This window comes from Cryptotermes secundus, unplaced genomic scaffold (genome assembly GCF_002891405.2).
Source record: "Cryptotermes secundus unplaced genomic scaffold, Csec_1.0 scaffold696, whole genome shotgun sequence".
In the NCBI taxonomy this organism is placed as follows: Eukaryota; Metazoa; Arthropoda; class Insecta; order Blattodea; family Kalotermitidae; genus Cryptotermes; species Cryptotermes secundus.
Genome location: NW_019734322.1, coordinates 755,860 through 775,543, shown reverse-complemented (window position 1 = coordinate 775,543; position 19,684 = coordinate 755,860). Strand labels below are relative to the sequence as shown.

The 19,684-nt window shown below is 42.5% G+C and overlaps 1 protein-coding gene across 2 annotated transcripts in view; it reads right to left on the bottom strand.

The window, feature by feature from the left end:
• Positions 1-1,112: 1,112 nt before the first annotated feature.
• Positions 1,113-19,684, bottom strand: part of LOC111868653 (tRNA dimethylallyltransferase) — a 126,492-nt gene continuing 107,920 nt past the window's right edge. For both annotated transcript variants that reach the window (XM_023859512.2, XM_023859513.2), the window contains exons 4-7: positions 15,869-16,007; positions 7,887-8,002; positions 2,773-2,983; positions 1,113-1,404 (exon numbers count right to left, since the gene is read on the bottom strand). In XM_023859512.2, the coding sequence (XP_023715280.1) occupies positions 1,126-1,404; positions 2,773-2,983; positions 7,887-8,002; positions 15,869-16,007 (745 nt within the window). In that variant the 3' untranslated portion in view covers positions 1,113-1,125. The remainder of the gene's footprint in view (positions 1,405-2,772; positions 2,984-7,886; positions 8,003-15,868; positions 16,008-19,684) is intronic.

Below are 19,684 nucleotides of genomic sequence, written 5' to 3'. Positions count from 1 at the left end.
ACTACTTCAACTGAACTTCTATCAGCTACAGACGGCGCTAGTGCCACCTGACGCACATCTTTCATGTTACAGCAGTGCTGTCACTACTTTTTATCCAACCCTTGTATTTATGTCTGTCAGAATTATTTCCCACAGATGGATGAAAGTGAACACAGAGATGCAATTTCAGTTGTTTTCAAATTAAATTAATTCTCACCTACGTTCACTCTTCATGTTCACAAAGCTCTGAACACACGGTTTCCTAACTGAAGTGTCGGAAGGTATGCTAATAACCTGGCCTTCAAGAAGTTCAGATCTTACACAATTTGATCTTTCCATGTGAAGACATGAAAAACATTGTTTTTGCTGAGAAAATCTATGATCTGCAAACACCTACAAACAAGAATGACCATGATCACAGCTGAAGAGACACCCCAAAGGATCTGTTTCACTCTACCTGGACCAAAACTGAATACTTATTGGATATTTGCAGATATCAATGATGGCTACATCAAGATCTTAATGTACAACGACTTTGACAGATTCTCCACACCTCCCAGTTTTCTATTTTATACTTCAAAGATTATTAAATTTCAAAACTGAAGATTTCTTCAGTAAGCATGTATAACTTATGCCTCTTTATGCCAAAAAATAAGTTATTCCTACATTTATAATACATGTCCATATGCACAGACAGGAGACATCCTTATTACCAAGCAGGTGAAGATCAGTGTCTTCCCATTCAGCCTAGTCATAAGTCCATAGCAAAAACCTGTGCTAATTCCATCTTTCCTGCCTGGGACCTTTTCATGAAAGCTCTTCGTCACACAATGCCATCATATTCGTGTACATGAAACTTTCCCACTTTCCACAGCCAAACACTATTGTAGTATACATGAAGAATTTCCTTATACCAAAAAAAGTCTGGTACCCACCTGGTAGGAAGCTGGGTAAACCCTGTTGCAAGTCTGGACATGATGAAGCTGAGAAAATCCTGTCCTAGCCAGCCTGGCACCACAGCTATTCCAGCTATAAATAAAGGAGTTTCTAAAGAAAATTAAATTTTAAATTGAGTGGAACAAGGATGAGGTTTGTGGACTGATATATTTGACTTTAGGGAACAAATGACCGTGTAGTATCAATCTTTCAATCTTTATGCACTTGCTTGTGTTTTAACATTTTGTGGTGCTTCCTGGAATGCAAGTGATCATTCCACTGGATATCTCCAATAAATATTCTATCACACACATCACAATGGTGGGATATTAAGTCATTCTTCTTGGACTGCTCAATGACGGGTAGAGGTTCCACCTCTGCAGGTTTCTGACCTTCCATGTAGCTCTTCACTATCTGCACTGCAGGCTCCAGTACATGTTCATTCCAGAAGTTTGGATCAGTAGCATCAAGCCCATACATTGGTGGAACCTGGGTAAAATGGTGGAATATATCTATTAATTCAGTCTCCAAAGTACAAAGTGCATTTGAGGAGTAAGTTCCGTTTACAGTAAAAATACTGTCATGTGTATGTGTGACTACAGACGGGGTTTGGATTGGTGACTGGATTTATTGACCGCTTATACACACATGACTTGTGACTACACTTCATAGATCAATGACACACACAGATTAGTGTCCTCAGTTTATTACAGTCTCCACATATTTTAACACAGGAACTATAACAGTCTCACTGAATTACACGTATAAAGTCCTCTCTTCACAACATGACTTTCAACTGAACCCTTTTGCAACTAACTATTTCTTCACAGCCTCCCATACAGAATAGAACCATCAACTTACTTTGCCCCTTTCTTATAACAACTCAGCTCAGACCACACAGAAAACACTGTTTTTCTATTGCTGTGTTTATGTCCATTGCCACAGAAATGTCTTTACCAAGCCATTTCCCAGAAACAGCCATGGCACAGACCATACAAAACACTGTTTTCTGTTGTTGCATGCATGTTTGTTGTGGGCATTACCTAGCAGCAGCCGCTGCTTACAGAGTTACCGCCTAGCAACAGGTCTATATGCAACATTTTATCATTGAAAATAGAGCACACAAACTTTGCTGAAAAATAAACTATGATATGTTTCCTTCCTCTTGATTTATTTGCCACCTGCATACCTAACTTCTGAAACATAGTACATTGTGTATTATTTATATCTCTTACAATCATACAGACTTTCTTTGCAATAAGATATAGTCACTTCCATAATGTTTCAATCTTACAAGATGATCTTTATGCAGAAAATGGTCTTGCAAGACAAAAAACACGCCATTGACTGAATAGCTTATTTTAAATAAAATATGTGTGTGACAGTACATCATGAATCATGTGTAAGTTTACACAAACAGATGCAACATTAAAGAAGATTTTTAGTGGTACTTATGCTTTCCCCACTTAAATAGCTGACCCCTGTATAGTCATTAATTGAGATTTGGTACCTCACAGTGCATGTACTTCATCTCTGGGAAAGCCATATATCAGCCAAGTAAGATAGGTATAGGAACAACTTCAGTCCTTAATAAGCAGATGGAAAATTCACAGAAAAGAGACAGTCTGAAACATGACTGCTTTACACAATGACTGAGAGTCAAGCCACATGGAGATTTTCATTGGGAACATTAAAAACATTTGCATTGCGGAACTGACTATTCCTGGTAGGGCATTTGTAACATTAAGGTAATAGAATTTATATGTGGAGTCTTCTAACTGTAATAATAAAGTACATACTGTATTTCTAGTATAGCTGTGTTATGTATCAAACACAACAGTAACGGTGTTACCTCACCTGTCGACTAGACTTGCGTAGGAAGCGACTAGTGATCCAGCGCAGCTGGCGTCGGGCATATCGTCTGGTGACACGTTTCAGTTCATCCACTCCTGAATGGAGCAATTTGGAGCCTTTTTCAGAGCTGCGGTCTTCTTCACTGAGCACCAGATACTCGTGGAACTCCTTGAACCCAATTGACTGGAATATTCCCTTTGAGTAGTCTGGCTCGCTGCAGACAAAATAAATCTCGTTTTTATTTTGCTTTTAATAACATCAATGTGAACAAATATAGCAAACAAGTCAGTAATATCTAAACTTCATTATGTGGTACACTTAAGGTGTTCCTAGGGGTTCAAAGCTTCTCTGTCATATTATTAATGTCATATAATCCTGAGAACTTCTGAAAAGACTCCAGAAATGTAATTTAAACCTACTCATACTTAGTAGCACAGTCCATTTGCCCACTCTCACAGTATGTTTCTGTAATGGCACCACCCTTCAAGTAAGTGGAACATGTTTTACCTCGATGGTCACCCAGGTGGTATATTAATTAAGAAAACTGAATTATGGTACTGCTGTGACATTCATTTACAACCGCTGGTTCTCCTTTCATAAGTTTAGGACAACTGTTCTAGCTACCTAGTTCCAAAGATGGTTAACCAGCCATAGAAGGCATCAGAAAATCTCTGCCATGCTATCTTTTGGTTCTTGCATCTTGCGATAGGCAGGGCTGATCTATTAAGAATTTCTAATTATTGAAAGAAGGGTAATCTCAAGTTAACAGCTACACAGATCTCTACTTACGGTATAGCTTGACCAAGAGACATTGCAAGACTTACCTGTGCCATGTATACATGAATACATTTGTACAAACATCCTTACACATTATGAGTGAATGAATGTTCTGCAAAACCATGTTTATTTTTGCAAATTATGGATATATCTATACAAGACTGGCAGATTCGTGAATTTGCAATCTCTTGCACAACTCGAACAGCAGAATGGAAGTGGCATCTTGGGCATACATTTCATATTTTTTCAGTTGATTATGAAGTTCATTGTTCCTTACTTCTATAGCATATATATATATATATACACATTTTCAAAATGTTTCTTTGCAACTTGATATCCTTAATTATTCATTTTAATTTGCATTTATTGCAAGTAAAAAATCCACAGCTGACAAAGCTACCAAACAACGCACACATTATGCTGGTTCTGAATCATATGTTACATAACTGATAAAGGATATCAACATTACAGTTATTACACTGTTCAGACAAGAAATATTATTTTTCCCTGTACAGGGTGATCCATTTAATATTGTACCCAAATACAGAACACTGTATTTTACATGTACATCTCACTTAACATGAAACATAAATAAGTGTTCACAAAACATGCTGGAAATATCTTCAATTGTTCTGAATACAGTCCTCTTGGTCATGTTTTGAGAAACATAAATATGAGATGCATCGCAATGCTGCCAATAGCATTTTCAATACTTACTTTGAGTTTCTAAATGCATCTTGGATTATTCTGGTACACATGTTCATTTAGAAATCCCTAGAGTACAAACATGTCTGGAGATATAAGATTTTGGAATACAGGAAACAATAATCTCTCCAAAATGATCCTTTCTCTGAAAAATTTCTTCAGTGTACATACTGTAGCCCCAGCCATATGACACACAGTGTCTCCTGCTGAATCCAATGGTGTCTTTTACAAAGTTTCAGTAGGGAGAACTACATAATTATGCACTGATATACTTCAACATTGACTGTTTCTTAAACTAAACAATGGCCCTACAGTTCTACTCATATGCCTATGTGCTGAGGATTTTTCTTACTCTTAGGGTGAATGAGACTTAGTCCTTGGTACTTAAGCTGTAAATGACCCACTGTACCAGTCCCAGATTAGAGATGAGAGAAATGAGGTATTTTGTGACATGAGAATTGGCACAGGAAACTGAAGTTCTCAAAAGCAACTTGCCCCAGTGCCACTTTGTCCACCACAGATACCACATGAACTAGCCTGCAGCTGAAAACACACCACCACAGTGAGAAGCCAGTGACTAACTGTCCAATCTACGGCATGACCTACCTTCTCAGAATGTAAGGGCATTTCTTGTAATATGTGAGGATGCTCTTAGCTTCCAAAGCTGACTATCCTGTCAACTTGTGTTATCTGCTGAGGTTGAACCAGACTTCACCCATGAAGTATGTGTTACTCAGAATTTCAATCCCATGCATATGAAGCATCTACGAGTATATCAAGTACTAAGACTCCTGGGGAGTAAAGCGCGGCCAGCGCGTAAGGCTGACAACCTTACCGCCATCTTTGAGCCTATTGTCTAAATAATGTGGGACCCTCAACGTCTCACAACCCTATGGGCCTTCATGGCCTGTTACAGGGATAGCTTTACTTTATTTTAAAGCTATCCCTGTAACAGGCCATGGAGGCCCATTTGGTTGTGAGACGTTGAGGCTCCCACATTTTCTACCTATAGAATTCACTCACAGATGTTGGTGAGGTTGTCAGCCTTATGCGCCATCTGCCCTTTATCCCCAGGAAGATTCATTTCTGTTAGAGGCTGACTCAACCCAAAGGCCATAGTGCGGCTGGAAAGATTAGGTTAATTGAAAAATCCAATGACCTCATCGGGAATCGAATCCGCTACCTTCCGGCCTGTAGCATAGTGCCTCAACCAACCACGCTACTGCGTGCCCCTGTTATGTTATATGTCAATTACTGGCCACATCTTTTAGAAGATTGTTAAGTTCTACTTGTGCTTCAAGGAAAGCAAAGCTGGGTTATATTGGACCTCTACGAACCAAAATTATATTCGGTTGTCAAATTTTAATGGCGACGCCAAATTCCGAACTTCATCTAAACCCGTTATGAACTTTCCAAATATGAAGTGGTGAGGCGGCTTCTTCCCTTTGTGCGTCTGTTTATGCTCAACTCTACACAGAGTGCCTCTGCAGCAGTACTATCCCAGTCCTCCGTCGCCGATGTTGCTGAGAACCTTGAGTCATGCCGGTCATGACGTCATGTAACGGTGGCGTTGTTCAAGGTTGTGAGAGTACTGTGTCGCCGGTCATTGCCGCGGACGTCTGCAATACGAAGTGGGCAGTACACGGGGGGGGGGGNAAGGAAAAAAAAAAGCGAACAAGGGGATAGAAAATGCATGCAAGAATAATCAAATGGAGTCAAATACATGACGCGGGTTGGAAAGCAAAGGAGCATAAAATGAGCAATTCATGAATATGAAAAACTGAGAGTGAAGGTGAAGCTGTCCCTGTAGTTAATTAATTACGCAGCACGTCATGAAGACGCTTGGGTGACCAGAAATATAGCTCCATTCTTCTCAACCCGGGACACCAAATGGGAGTGGTCAGCTTCACGCGCCGGCCGCTTTACCCCTGGCGGAAACATCCTCTGCTACTCGCTAATCTGAAGGCTAGGTAAGTTCCACGAAAATCGAAAGAAATAAAAGAGAAAAGCAGTAAACCAACGAAAGCTTGCCGCTGGACCCTATGCTGAGCCAGTTCAACCCACTGCCCATGTTCATGCGTTCTGAGACCTATGTAACACTCATTCTACGTCCACCTCCTCCCAATGGTGTTCTCCCCTGGCCGAGATTTTCCAGCTCCCGTATATATTTTATCCCGAAGCGTGCTCCACGTCACACCGAACGAACCGCTATTGCAACCCAGCGGGAAGCCTATCAACAGCGTTTTTTCAATGGTCAGGAGATCAGCACACATAAAACAGGCTGAGAACCGCTGACAAAATTAATTTTGGGGAATTAACTAAAATTTGTCGGCACATTCTAATTTTGGAGGGGTCTCTGGGCTTTTTCTTGGGCATAATTGGGGCGAAAAATGCTTCGAACATAATACGTGAGAAACACAGACAACACTGTACGTCCAATGCAATTATTTCACACGTCTAACGGTTTTAGAGATAAATGAACATGAACTGCTACACTATGCGTACATTTCCTAACCTGTATATTCAACAGTCAACAATGAAGGGTCTTCCGGACACGCGTGGAGATTACAGAAGTCTTTTATTCCCGACAGTCATTAACCGAAGTTTTCTTTCGCCTGTAGTTATTTGCTGGTCAACCCTTCTTCTCCATGTATACATAAAGGTCTGTAATTACGCAGTTTCGGGTTAAGAGAGCAATGTATTGTCGAGCATTAACACGGTGCATGAACGTACGTGAATGTGATTATTTTGTACTGATATTATTGTATTTTGACATGGAAGTGTGAAGCGTAGTATACTAGATAAAGGAAGATGGTTTATAACTGATTTTTGTACGTGCAGTTGGTGAGATATGGTTTTAAAGGGCGACCTGCATAATAACATGCACAGCTGGAACGGAATACAGAAGACAGCAAGGTAAATTAATAGTACGAAACAAATAATGAGTTTTCCCGTTGAATTGTCATCGGGTGTTACACTAATATCATAAGAGAACAAATACGTATGGCTTATTCGAATAAATGCTTAAAATATTTACGCTTATCGCAATAAATATTTGAGCACTGATATTATCATGGATGTTATTCTTCCGAAAGCAAGTGTTAATAATAACAATGCCCTGTATACTTTTGCAGAGGGTATGAATTCCGCTTTCGAAACACATGTTCGTCTACTTTTCCCAGAAATTCTCCAATAAAAATGCTCTTCGATGGCCTGAATGATTCAAGGTAGGCACGACAGCTCAGGCGAACACGTGGCCGACATTTTACAGATTTTCTTTACGAAAATATAGAGAAGAATAAGAAGAGAACGAAGAAGAAACAAATAAAAAAAAAATGAGGATGAAGATGGTACATCTGCTATGAAATATCCACCAGATAATAAATACTACTTGTGTTGTTACCGTTTCGATCTAACTGCTATAACGGCGTATGTGTCCCGCAAAAGGAAGAAGGAAAGCACTGAATGGCTATGATGATGGTGGTTATAATCACATTTTGAATCGTTGCTCTGCAGGGGACGTGAGTCCACTTCTGTATCACTGTCAACATGCATGCTCTTGTCCATGCTTATCCCAGCGTCTCATTCACAACGTAGACGGAGGAACGTCTGGGCGGTGTATGTAGACTACTCACGTGCTTGTAGCAATCCTCTGTTCGTTATACAGCCGATGAAAATCCAGCAGCTCTCGCAACAATCCCTGCTCCAACATGGCGTCCACGCGCAAGTCTAAGCGCTTATCAAGAACCTCCTGTAAGGAACAACTTTTAATATTACTCATGCACAGAAAATGAATCGTTCAACAATTCTTCTATTCTTCTTTTGGCTTATTTTGGACTTCACCCATCGTCCGGTATATAAAAAAGACAAAAAACCACAACGTTTCGGAGGCTGGATCTGTCTCCGTCTCCGAAACGTTGTGGTTTTTTGTCTTTTTTATATACCGGACGATGGGTGAAGTCCAAAATAAGCCAAAAGAAGTACAGTATACACCATCGTCAGAATCCTTTCAAGTCAATTCTTCTATTGCTGTGTTCGTATTCGTTGCCACGGTAAACTATTTACCGAGTCGTTGCCTAGCAACGATAGGGGGATACATTTACAGACACGTAGACTGGTGGGAGGGATTTATGAAGTACACCGTTGAGAGGGGCTCAGGTGCTATGGTATATTCATACATACTAAGTTTCATCCAGATATTCAAAAGTTAATATGGGGAGTGTAACCTTCCATTAAAATTAGGCGCATTATAATGAATATTTGATACCTCATGACTCGAGGTACGCGGGTTCAAACCCGGCGGAGGTCGTGGAATTTTTAAGGGCGGAAAAATTCAGGGAACAAGTCCTCCGGGAGGGACTTTAAGCCGTGTGTCCCGTGTCGTAGATTTACGGCACGTGAAAGAACCTCATGTCTTTAGGAGACCTCTGAGCTAAATTACAGGTCCTTTCCCGCCCAAGTAGTCTCCAATGCCTCTGGTGGATGCGGGAAGCATCAAGGTACCGGGGGCCGACCTCGTTGGCTCTACGGGGCCTGATGGCACGCACCGTTACCGGTAGCGTATGGCGATAGTAGAAATTAACAGGGGGACGCACAATGGACCAATAACTGGTCTAAGTGCATGGCGATAGTAGAAATTAACAGGGGGACGCACAATGGACCAATAACTGGTCTAAGTGCATGGCGAAACCCACCCCCTTCCATAATACATACATACAATACATACATGAATATTTGATTAAGACTACTAAACTGTAAGCTATATGTCATAAGTCTGGATTACGGAGACAGCCACATTCTTACGTTCGCTCATTCTTGCTGTGTGAAGAGGATGTAGCCACCCGCAACTTTTCACAAAAAATTTAGCTGTTCCTACACAACGTCAGCGCTTTTTTAATATATTTGACATCTAAGACAAGCAATACACCAAAAGTAGGTTGGCCCGATACCCACGCTAAGCTTATCATATATCAAGGAGCTGTCAAAAGTGCCGTTTGTGTTTTCAGGGCTAAAATCGCTCAGCAAATTCATCTGATTCGGAAATGCAAAATTCTGACAGAGGCAACTTCTTGCGGAAGCTGAGACTGTGAGCAGCTCGCTGCTTCAGAGCAGATCAGTTCCAAACGCACTCTGGTTATACTTGACAGGCATCCGCGCTCCACAGAAATGCAGATCAACCTGTTAGACTATCTTACATACTAAATTATTACGTGATCATAGTGTAATTTTAGACTATAAATTCAACTTAAAAACTTCCATAAAGTTAAAGTGAATCTGTAGTCATTTACACATCAGTGTGACCCTACGTGTAATTTGCGGTGCTCTTCAACAAATCAATTATCAAGAGCCAACCATTGTTGTCATTATGTGCAAGTGTACGATGTATATGGTATAGTGTTCCTCCTGCCCTGTTAGAGCAAGGCCCGCTAAGACCCAGGGACTGATCTGTTCTACCATACCCGAACCTGAGACAGTCATCTCGCTACATATTCTTACCAGAAGGCAACCTTCAAATTTGTAGCCACCACCCCCTGGTGACTACTGTAGCCCAAACAAGCCCTTCAGCTTTCCCAACCAATCATATCAACACCCACGGAAGCGAAGGAGGTAAAGATAAACCCAGCGTAAGTGATTTTTACAACCATGGACGTAGCGGCAAACTAAGCCGCTACAAGGTGTCACTGCCAACTCGGCGCCCTCCATGCTCCGAAACTCAACTATCCAAAGGGCGAAACTGATATAAGTCGGTAACACCGCGGGACATGAAGTGCTAGAAGTGGCTCCCATCGCACCGCGCGAGGGGAAGAGAACCGCTACAGCACTGAAAACATTATGATCGCATAAGCCTACTCTTATTTTTTTTTTCAAAACAAGGAAAGTAGATTAGCAAGCCTGGAGCGTTACGGATACGCCAACCTGCTCGGTCCTTCAGCTGTAGAGACTAATCATAAGACTTTCCGTTGTGTCTTATTTTTATGTAACAACGCTTCATCAACTTCATGAATTAGGTATCAAGTGATACAATGACTGGTAATTTGGGATTGGCATGACAGGAAGCGGTTATAGCCTATTTTAAGGCTGAGGAAAATCGCGAGAACTGCAAGTCGTCAGGATAGCCTGTGTTTGGGGCCAGACCCCAACCCTGAATACCCGGAATGCGAAGGGGGAATTATAACCAGCAAAAAGGATACGCCATAAGCCACTTCACCTACCACCTGCCCCACACCTACCGCCCCAAGAAAGAAAGTTAATGCCATCCTACACGGTTATTTATCGACGGTGTGAAAACTATAGATTTTGCATCAAAAGGGAATGATGTCGTGGCCAATTTTAGTTCACTACATAGACCAAAGAACACTTTAGGGAAGACGGAGGGTGTGCTACTGGTCTGCAGACCAGTGGTCGAAGCAGTCACGTAATCGTAAGAGTCGCTTCTCTTTATTCACAACTGGTTCATAAATATGCACCTTCATGAATGGGAATAAGCGTTCTGCCACGGAAACAAGCGATGACTTGTATTTCCACATTTGCCGTAGTAGCTTCTATAATGACGCAGCATTATGAAACTGCATGGGCGCCGTGGCAGGTCCGTCGGCTGAATGCCAGACCGGCCACTGGGCCGATAAAACAGAATCATAACCGCATTTACAGTATTCACTTCTATAGTACTCTATGTTCGTTTCTCCTTCCGCGTCTTTATTTCTCCTTAATCGTTACTTTCTCTGTTCCTATCTCTTTCTTCCTACTTTCATTCCTTCCTGCTATCTTCCAGCTTCCCTTCAACGCCCTCTTTCATTATTTCTCCCTTTTTCCTATCTTTCCTCGATTCCCAGAAGTCACATGCGTTTTTTATTTATTCACTTTTTTACGTACTTGTGGTTTATTTAAAGGCATCGTCAGTAGCTCCGACAATGGAATCGAATGGTAGAGATAAAGTCGCCTCTGTGCTTCATTAAACATCAAGCAATGAAAACGTATGGTGGAAGAGAGGTATGGCTCCACGCATTCATAACCTCTGCACAAGATGGTGGTTGGATGGCCAGCTACATGCCTTTGTCGCTTCACACTCAGGGGAAAAATTCTCCCTTAGCCATTGGATTTTCGACCGGGTGAAGTCCAGAGCTGGTCTGGAAGCTGTGGACAAGGGAAGATTCTCTTGGCCCTGCTGGAAATCGAACTCGATTTCTCGGCCGTCAGCATCCAGTGGCAGAATGATAAAAATTATGAATCGAAAAGGATGTAAAAGGAAGCAGTCGTGATCTATATTAAACGGCTATTCACGCACTTTCCTGGAGGGTCTAAGGAAAACCACGAAAATACTGTCTAGTCGGTGTCCCGGCCGAAAGTCGACATGAAACCTCCTAAGTATATGTCATAAATCAGAGACTAACGTCTTCTGATCCGACTTGCGAGGCATAGTCTTCATGGTGCGGTGCTTAGTTAAGCACAGAGGAAGCTTTACTTAGGCCAAAACCAGCGCTAGGTTTAATACTTCCCAGTTTTCGGGAGGACGTCTCAGATGTATACCAAGAGGCACAATATGGAATAGAATTATAAGACCAAAAAAAAAACATTCGCTTAGTGGGGGGGTCCAACTGGGTCCACTCGACACGGCTGCCACTGATTGGCCTATTGTAGCCTGCCCCGGGTGTTTATGATGATGGAGAATTTGGTGGAATGAAGATTGGTAGGGGAAACCGAAGTACTCGGAGAAAACCCGCCCCAGCGCCACTGTACACCACAAATCCCACTTGACCAGACCCGGGATCGAACCCGGGCCGCCGCGGTGGGAAGCCAGCGACTAACGGCTTGAGTTATGGCGCGGCCATTATGACCAAAATTAAGTACTGAAGCACACCTCCGTTAAATACTTATTTTTTTCTTTTCCGAGATAAGCAGTTTCCGCCTGTCAAGTTATTTTACGTTTCCCTTCACTCTATAATCTAGGATTTTCTGCTTAACCCGTGTTCCGTTTACGGCATGTTTTACTGCAGAACACCAGCCTTCATTTGGTTTGGTGGGTCACCTTGGATTCGCAATGGCAAGGATTGTCACGTGCTCAGTCTAAACCAGTCAGCGTTCGTCAATCTTGGCTAGTGCTACTGAAAGTTGATCTTTGCTGTTGAAATGAAATGATTCCTTGAGAAGTTTCGAAGTACTGGATTTTCATGTTATTGTACTTCTAAAAAGGAATGGCCAATGAAGAAAGCGCGCCAGGAGGTGTATGAATACAGCGCGAGGCAGACAGTGGTGGGCGACGATGTTGCCAAATACGAGCGCATGCAGACTATGATTCGGAACAATGCAATGCCGTAACTTCGCATCTGTCTCTCTCGGCACCGCTGTTCGCATTATACAGACCGATCCAGTGCATACTGCGCTGATCCTGCCTGAGGCTGCAACATCTACCGTCTGTTACCACGACTGTACCGTATTTTCACCAGACCCTGTAGTACCAAATGCAAACCACTAACGGCCCGCTTTCAGTGCAGGAATGTTGGCTGGTTTTGTTCCTACGTTTTCCTCGTCTGGGCCGGAGTTCCAGGAACAGAGCACTTCGTGGGCGTATTCTTCAGTTCACCCAGGCCATTCAGAAATACAGTGCTGCTGGCAATATACATGCCTTTCTGATAAAGCAAGAAATTATTCTCCCCAGGCCTTCAGATGGGTGACTGTTAATTGATCATTCGGCTATAATTCACACTGCTTAAAGTACACGACTGTTAATTATCCATTCAAATGCAAATGCAAAAAATATCAAAAAAGCAAGGATATTTACAATACGCTGCTTTAATAGAGGATGTTTCACAAAAACCTCACAGATTTCAAACGCATTTCTAACGCCACTTTAGATGCTGCAATAAATGGTCATGTTATAAGCGGCTTTAGATTTCCCGGAAAGTAGTCGTTCCATTTTCCGCCCCAGAATGGCGCTGCGTCCGTGAGTTAAACAAAATGGCTACCCTTAAAAAAATGTTCTGTGTTGCTTCTGGTACCATGCTATAAAAACTGTGACGATGATGTAGAGGAAATATCGATCAAGATTTGGAAATGACGCAGGGCGGTGTGACATCAAAAACTTACAGAAGACGGTAGTCTCTGCAAGAGTGGGCCGGGCCGGCCATGGAGCAGTGACGCAAATGTGGAACGAGTTGGACAAGCTTTTTCACGCAGCCCACTAATCCATTCACGGAGCCAATAAACAGCTTACAAATGTCACCCGCAACTGTTTGACGGGTTCTGAAGAAGCGTTTGCACATGAAGCCACACAGACTGCTGTTACTTCAGGCAATGACAAATAATCTCGTTCAACTGTTTGTGTATATTTTCCTGGTATTATATCAGAAGATGAAAATCTCATGTTTGGGGTGATTTTTGGTGAAAAGGCGATTTTCATGCATCTGGCAAGGTAGGTACTCCTATGGAATCTGGAGCCTACAAAACCCAAAGGCTTCTGTCGAGCTGCAACGAAATTGCCAGAAGGTGAATCTGTTTTGTGCATTATCGGAGCAGAAAGTGTATATGCCATTCTTCTTTGCTGAGATCACGGTTACTAGTGCCACCTGCCTGGATTTCCTAGGGAACTGGCTGTGGCCACAGCTGACAGATGATATTCCGCAGAACTTGTTTCCCTTTCAGCAATACATAGCACCACCCCATTACCACCAGGAGGGTGCGACTAATCCCTTGGCCTCCAACGTTATCACAGCCTAACCACTAGAGTTCTCCTTCTTAGGGCATGTCAAAGAACACGTCTGAGTTCCACCACTGTCAAATACAGAAACTGAAGAAAGGCACTTCTGAAACCATCGAATCGGTAAATGTCGGTTCGTTACATGGAACCGTGCAGGAGACTAAATACAGGCTGGATGTTTGTTGTGTTACCATAGATGCACACATGGAGATCATAACTTGTAACTTGCAACCTTGTAACTTTTAATTTCCAACGTGCAACACTTACAACAGAACTATGCCATGCCCCCTGCTAATACGTGTTCGAAGTTTTGTCATTATTGAACTATAGTAAGAGATGTAAGTACCTGATATCAGAGCTCCGCTTGCCACCTGCTTTCACACTGGTTTCTTCCTTGACTTATTCTTCGACCCTTAAGATGGTGGCAACATGTTCCACCGAAACGTCAGTTGACGGTCAACAGACTACATGACGTTATATTCCATAAGGCAGAGCCACCGCTGTGATTGCTTCAAATCCTGCTCTATAATGACGGGCATCAGACACCTACCATGCGAGTTACACTCGGTTATCGCTCTACTTGACCTGCTCAACTTTGTAACCGGACAGTTGTATATTCGAACAGGGTGTCTCCTTAATTCGAATCTCACTCGTTACAACCTTAGTTAACCTGCTGACTATGCGGAATTCGAACAGGTGACTTCCCTAATGCGAAACAGAAGCGTTACCGTTTTAGTTAACCTGTGTTGTGACCGAGATTCAAACCAGATGGAGTCAACCGCACTGCGTCTGTGCCAATTCCTTCAGTGGCCATGTGTGTCTACAATACCTCGAATCTATTAGTTTGATTCCTGTTTCTCCGTTTCCCGGTGTGCCTCCTGAACGGCTCTTCGGTTTCCAGAATTCGCGAATCGGTATCCCGCCTTCTCTCCTGCTATACTGTATAAGCGACGTGAATGATGAAAGCAACAATAAACACTGCACACTGGCTCCCTATTGGATGAGAGTCATGGAAATGCCTTTGAGCACGGTTCACACCATGATGTTTTTCTTCATTCCTAGCATAGTCTATGAAACAGTCCACTTGATGCGTGGGCCCCCTACTGGGTATACTGTACCAGCCTCGAATGATAATATAGGAGTGTGGGACAGCTAGAAGAATGAGAATTGGTGGGGGGAAACAGCCAACAACAATCCCACCTGACCTGGGACCGAACCCAGACCACAGCGATAGGAAGGCTGCGACCAACGACCAAACCCAACAATAAGGGATTAAAAGGAACTTCACGGGTGGAAGTAAAAAGTACATATCACACTGAACCATACAATAAAAGACAGCCAAAACTTGCAAGAGAAAATGTTTCTGTTAAACAGGCGAAAGAGAGGTTGAAAGAGAATCCGTCTTCAAGTTGCTTGGGCACGAAGAAATTCGCATTCTGTTGGGTCTTTGGTACTGCTACCCTCATACTGATGTTTCTGTCTGTACGACTATATACATATTCACCGCAAATAATTCCAGTATGACGGCCGAGGGATCTGGAAAAGACACCAGCGCCATCTCTCTCTAAATCTCATATGGTCACATACTTCTTTTTTGGAAAGCTGAAAATAACAAAATTGCGACAGTCGGAAATACTTCGGGTCGATGACAGTGTAGTAAAGTTCTCCCTGTGTTTATGAAGAACGCCATGAATGCGTGCTGAGAGAGGAAATGTAAGCCACGAGACACGTGAGTAGCCAACTTCATGCTTCGGCCGCTTTACTCCTGGGAAAGCGCCCCCTCCGATATCCATTGGTGGGAAGTCCTAACTAATAACACGTTATAATCCGAGTTGTTTTATTTGTATCGTGCTATGCTGCATAAACGTCTGATAACATTAACGCCTGTAATAGCTATGTAGTGGGAAACCCCAGAATCCTCACCTGCTCGCACTGTAGCCAGAGAATGCACGCGTGCGGGTAACGGAGAGGACCGCCCAGCTCACTACCGCCATCTTCCGACCGCTGCTCCCGTAAGATGGCGCTGTGCGTGCGGCCCGTCTGTGCATAGACCTGTAGCGACCTGCAAAAATGAAGGGTAAAAAAAGGTAAAATGTAAAGCTATCCCTGTAACAGGCTGTAGAGGCTCATAGGGTTGCGAGACGTCGAAGCTCCCACATTTTCTAGACCAGCCATGTCCAACGGGGCGCCCTCCGTAACCACATATAATTGAGCCGATTTTTAATATTAATTCAAATTGTAAGACAAGAGACATTTTTGAACGTCTGAGTGCTGTTAAATATTTTCGCAAAATTTTATTATTATTATTAGTATTGTTGTTGTTGTATTACTATTATTATTATTATTATTAGTAGTAGTAGTAGTAGTAGTAGTAGTAGTAGTAGTGTGCGGTGGCGCCAGCACCTCCATGGGCATCAGTGAATTGTGCCCGAGTACATAAGAATGTTGGACAGCGGCTCACCGCCATCTGTGAGCCGCCCTGTAGCCCCAAGAATATTCCTGGTACTCATTTCTGTTAGAAGCTGAGACGACCCCCGGGCCATAGTGCAGCTGGAGGGATTAGGTCAACTAAAAAATCCAATGACTTCATCGGTAATCGAACCTGCGACCTTCCGGCTTGTAGCGAAGTGCCTCAACCAACTACGCTATGCATGTGTAAAGACTGGAAAACTAAAATGCACTTCTGTTCTCCGGAGTAAATTCATCAATTTGATATTAAAATTTGCTTTTTTAAAAGGACATAAAAGCGTAGGCCTGACAGAATTTGAAGCACACGCCATTTTCATATGCTTCCTTAGGATTTTGCATAAGCCTAACTGCTCATTTATAGCAGACAGCCAATAAAAACAAATGTTGGAAAAATAACGGCGCTACAGATGCCCCATTACATATTTAGAAATGTTTTCCTCTCATTTCGTTAAATAGTCATCACACAGAAACATGTTTCAAAAACAATTTGCAAACACTGTGTTTTTGTCTCGTGTGCCGAATTTCTGTACGATAAACCCTCTGTAGAGAATGGGGTGTACTTGACGGAACAGACCAATAAGAAATTACACAGAAACTTTTAATGAAGATGCTTAATACCTCATTTAATCTAAACCCGTACGGCAGTATCCGACATGAAACATAAGGAGAGATATAAAGTCGCATTATAGATTCGCCATGTATGGAGCAACACGAAGTTCACAAGATATTCTGATCCTGGAAAGCAGACACTAGCAAGATTAAGAACACTTGAGAATAATTTTGAAATGACATTCAGGAAATGAGTTGTTTGGACGAACTGAGCTGCCTTGCAGTAGGATCAAAATCCGCCACTGCCCTGCTTTATGCACGAGAGCCATGAAGATGGCTGTGAATACGCGAACGCATTTTCTTCCACCTGCAAATAATGGTAATTAAGTGGGAGTATGTGGGAAAAACTTCCTGGAGTAGCTCTTGGCGCCACTAATTGCGTAATGGCTTTCAATTGGCACACGTCCCAAGATCCAACTTGGTCGTCGTGAATCACGGCGACATCAGAATTCTCGGTACATAGACCACAGTGGCGGACTGGGCCGTTTCTTCTTCCTTTTTTTAAAATTCGCTTAGTGTGGGGTGGAGTCCAACTGGGTCCACTCGGCACGGCGGCCACTGAATGGCCTATTGTAGCCTGCCCCGGGTGATTATGATGATGGAGAATTTGGTGGAATGAAGATCGGCAGGAGAAACCGAAATTCTCGGAGAAAACCCGCCCCAGTGCCACTTTGTTCACCACGAATCCCACCCACTTGACCAGACCCGGGATCGGGAAGCCAGCGACTAACCGCTTGAGCTATGGCGCGACCTTATCTTCTTCCTTACTCGGTGCCTAGAGCAATGTCGGACAGAGCACATGCGAGTCCTAACTGGAGATCGACAGAAAATGAAATTACAATATGTATGAATTAAAACAGCTGGAAAACAGAACGGTAATATCTTAAGATAAACTGCGTATATATTTAGTTCCGTGGCCATGAAAAACGAGACACTTGATCCAGCTATTTCTCAAACTCATCTAGTCACCTGCAAACGATGTTTGTTGTTATTTGTATTCTGATCTATAACTGTTTGTCAGCCGATCCTATTTCAATTCATACAAACTGTACATTTCTCGAAGTCTCTAGAGCAATATGTCAGTTTGGCAGATCGATAGCCACGTTTCAGAGGAACCTGTTGCTTCCAGCTTCAAGATGGAGATAATACATCCTGCAATTATAAATACAGGCTCCGTAACTTGTTTGGTTGCAATTCTAATCTTTTTTCCCTGTTCAAAAATAACTGTATATTTTAACGGTTCTACGTCTGAAAGATACGTCAAAACTATAGAAAAATATAAATCTCGCCAAAATCTGCAACTATTATTCCAAACATTTCCTTTTTGAAAGAAAATAAATGTATACGCAGATTCCTGCAAAAAGAATGGTTCCGCTTTTATTAATTTATTGTTTGAAACATGTGTCAAAATGATGGCCTAGTGACAAAACTTGTACAGACTGATTAATCGAAATGCTGAATTGTAGAATATCACAGACCGAGAGATAAAGTCTCTCACTTGTTTAACTTAACGACGCCTCTTCAATTTCACGTAGCGCCGAATGGTATGATGTTTATGCGTCGAATTCGGAAATATGTGGACTTGTGCGGCCGTGACCTACTTAAGCACTTAAAGCGCTACTTCTTCTAAATAACATTGAAAGCAGTCAGTTTTATCTCACAGGAAACACGCTGCGTCTCCATTACAAAAACCAACTGATGAACGCAGTTCAAGGTAATCATCGCTGTTTACCCTGAGAATCATATGAAATGCACAGATAAATATTAAAGGAGGTGCTACATACAATAAGCACTTTAGCTTCAAATGGTGAACACACAACACTTCCATTCCTTTCCCTATAATACACATAAATCCATCTATCTGAATGTCTGTATATCTATGGCTCTACAGCCCTTGTGGAATTTGGCCGCTTTTTCAGTTTCTTGATCAACACAGTCGGTAGGACTCCTTGGACAGGGGATCAGCACATCGCAAGGCCGCTTCCTACACACAGAACAACACAAACACATAAAAACGCACACAGACATGCATGCCTCGAGTGAGATTCGAACCCAGGATCGCAGTGTACGAGCGAGAGAAGACGGTTCATGCCTTAGACCGCGCGGCAGGCCATTGTAATTGGCCAACATAAGGCCTCTGGAATAAAACAAGAAGTACCGGTTGGGCCTATCGAGCGGCTCACAGTACGAGTATTAATAAAATGATGATTCGAAGGGAAAGGGGCCCGTCACGATGGTCCTCATTCAGATGGAAAAAGGTGGAATTCAGCACCAACCTTCGGAGTAAGGCTTCAGGATCCAGCCATCTAAGCTATGGGATGATCTGTCGTCTCCGAACGCAAACAATCGTCCAGCTCTAAGCACCTGTGTGACCCACATGATAATGCATGTTCATACAAATTTCTTGAGCCTTCGCCATAATCTGGCTGCAAGCCACGCCGAAATTAATGCTTCCTGCGTTCTTTACGCAAGTGCATGAATGAGTATGCATAATGCGTATAACGTGTTTCTATTGGCATGTTTCACATCTCGAAGTACGTAACGAATCTAAATTTATATAGGGATTTTACAATAAACACTGTCACCTGGATTTGATTTTAGTCCCTACTGGTCCAAACTATTATTTTGCATTAAACTGAAATTGGACTTCACAAATTTCTG